The sequence below is a fragment of the Rhagoletis zephyria genome, unplaced genomic scaffold, assembly GCF_001687245.7.
Source record: "Rhagoletis zephyria isolate East Lansing unplaced genomic scaffold, Rhagoletis_zephyria_1.1 Rzeph_scaffold_06146, whole genome shotgun sequence".
NCBI classification, from domain to species: Eukaryota; Metazoa; Arthropoda; class Insecta; order Diptera; family Tephritidae; genus Rhagoletis; species Rhagoletis zephyria.
The window spans coordinates 26,132-28,869 of NW_016163229.1; the positions used below are offsets into that span (position 1 = coordinate 26,132).

The 2,738-nt window shown below is 41.2% G+C and overlaps 1 protein-coding gene across 1 annotated transcript in view; it reads right to left on the reverse strand.

Annotated features, from left to right (window-relative positions):
* LOC108372903 (hairy/enhancer-of-split related with YRPW motif protein-like) overlaps window positions 1-1,795 on the reverse strand; it is a 25,447-nt gene extending 23,652 nt beyond the window's left edge. The window contains exons 1-2 of the mRNA XM_017628706.1: window positions 1,466-1,795; window positions 1,185-1,399 (exon numbers count right to left, since the gene is read on the reverse strand). Of these exons, the coding sequence (XP_017484195.1) occupies window positions 1,185-1,399; window positions 1,466-1,638 (388 nt within the window). The 5' untranslated portion in view covers window positions 1,639-1,795. The remainder of the gene's footprint in view (window positions 1-1,184; window positions 1,400-1,465) is intronic.
* Window positions 1,796-2,738: the final 943 nt, after the last annotated feature.

Here is a 2,738-nt window from a genome sequence, read left to right on the forward strand (position 1 = left end):
TTTAAGAATAAATTGACCCGCCCTGATGTACATGTATATAAAACTATTAATTTAGTTTAATAAAACTATCCAATTAAGTAATATGCGTTCCAAATATGAAACAAATCAGGCAACATTTTTTCTGGGGTTATTCCTTTGAAGTATGTAAGTAATACATATACCTTCCAAATACGAAATAAATCGGACAATAAACACGGTTTTTTCAAATATCTCGACGCCTGCGCCTCCTAGGGGATTAATTTCTCTCTCATACTGCATCGCCATCGGGTTCTGAGTTAAGTTTGAAGTTTCAAGACTCTGGCTCATCGGGGGAAGTTGGTTAAAAATTGAATGTATGATTGATTATGATTGATTGTGAAACTTCTCTCTGTGTGTTTATTAATCTTAATCTTATGCTCTCATTATGGCAACTTAACGTAACTTACAGGCTCTCACTTAAAAATTCTTTTAAATGGATGTTGCTTATAATTGAACAGCTGAAACTTAACGTAACTTAATGTCACGTCGAAATCTGTTTCATTTTGATTTTTTAAGTTATAAGTTTCGTTAAGTAGGCGTTGACCTTAACTCGCTGCATATCATGCTCCCATAATTTACCTTAACTCGCTGCATATCATGCTCCCATAATTTACTCTCAATATTAAAAAATTAAGAAGAGCGAAAAGATATGCAATTTCTTTGCATTGCAAGTGTCGCGATTTTGTAGTTCACTACCGACGCTAAAGAAGTTTCACTTTAATAATATATACATATTAACATGTTGGTTTATTCTTTCAGCCCGCTACATGGTATGTAGATTTTTTGCCAATTTGCTTTGAAAAAACTCATAACTTTATCTGCAAAACGCCATCTATTCGCCGCCTTTTCTCACAATAAATGATGGTTTTATTTGTTTTATCCTTTTGAGCATGGCAACTCCGGGTTTTATTTTCAGAAAAACTAACACTTTTATCCTTCGAGACTTTTCAAAATTTACAGAAAATTGTTCTACATTTTCTAAGCGTTTATCACTTGACATTAACTAGTCTCACTCTTATTATTCCAATTTTATTCAACTTCCTTGCACTTCTTAAACACCTCTTTAATACCTTTGATCACTTCTCTGTCACATTAATAAAGCTAGTCGTGAATTTATACCATGCGCTCATCAGGCACTCAAATGTTATGTCTAAGATATGGCTTACCTTTTGATTGTATATTTTTTAAGTGTTCCACGGTTAACTGCAAAATTTCTGCTTTTTCCAATTTAGCAGATCCTTGTTTTTCGTAGGCCGAAGGCACGAGACGCTTTAGTTCGGTGAGTGAAGAATTAATGCGATCTCGTCGCTTCTTTTCGATGACACCTCGTCGTTTCTTACGGGTTAATAATTGACAACTTCCCGGTTCACTAGGCGAAATTCTTGAATTTTAGGTAAAGCATATTATTGAATGTACTATCGCCCGTTGGAAAATCAATGTTACTTACTGTTCCTTGGAGGATTCCTCGGAATAAAGTTCGTCACAGTCACTTTCGGACAGAGCGCGTTTCAAGCCATGATTCTGTGGCGGCGGAGTCCAGTGACTGTGCGGCGTAGTTGGCACCGGAGCAACTCCGTAGCCCCAGTGCACTGGCGTAGTGTTATGTAGATTATGTTCCATTGTCTTGCAGCAGAAGTAAATATTCTCGATCAGCGTTGAATAAACAGGTTACAAATTTAGAGTGCGGTCAAGTTGAAGCCTCTACCCAAGCCAGCTATGTATTTATCTTTGTTTAATTATTACCGGAGCTAGTAGCCACACGTGACTTATCGTGTGTACGAACGACGTTCGACTGATTTTGCAGCGCATGACCAACATGCGACCTGCATGTGCCGGCGTATCCTGAACCCTCGTCCCGCTTGCCGAATCCGAATCCTGCACTAAGCCAGCAGCAACGCCGCCAATAAAATCTAAACTCAAACCAACCCCTCGTAATGTAGCAAGCGGATTTACGTACAAAGGTGGTGACAACCAAACCACCGCCCGTAGTTATGCTATTGTGAAGCGAGCGTTGACCGGCCTCAGCACACGACAACGACCGAGTCGAGGCCGGCGGCGACGGCAGCGGAGAAGAACGTGGCGGAAGGTTGGCCATAAAGGGTTAGGGTCGGGAACATGTTGATCCTCGTTGGTGAGCAAACAATGCAAGAGCGCTAGGCATATGTTCTCTCAGTATCTATTCGCTATTGGTGAATTGCTGTGGTGGTAAATCCTGGCGCTTGCATATAATGAATACAAACGTATGTACATATAACTGTAAAGGAGCATCCTGCCGCGGTGGTTGCTATTTGGCTAAGTGAGAGCGTAACAAGTTATAAGGTGTTCGATATTGTTAACTTTTATTGATGCAGGCACAAACAAGTAGACATAAATGCACTGCTGTATATATATATGTAGTATGTATGTTGTTTGAATTTGATTTAAATAGCGATTGGCGCTTGCTGATTGACACTGCAAGCGTGTGATGCGCGGGTGGCCTGCTGCTATCGATGCTGTAACTGCGGCTGCCACTTGACATATCTACGAAAACAAAGCCCAGACTTGTGCCACCGTCGTCGCACTCCCGTGCTGGCCTATTTCTCTGTCTCCTGCTGCTGGCCGCATGCAAACGCGTGGAGCACGCGACTTGAACTAACGCCGGTCGTGTGCGGCCCCAACAAGTGAATTGGCCCACATCTGTTGCCCACTTTTCAAGGTCATATTGCATAATCGCACACTCT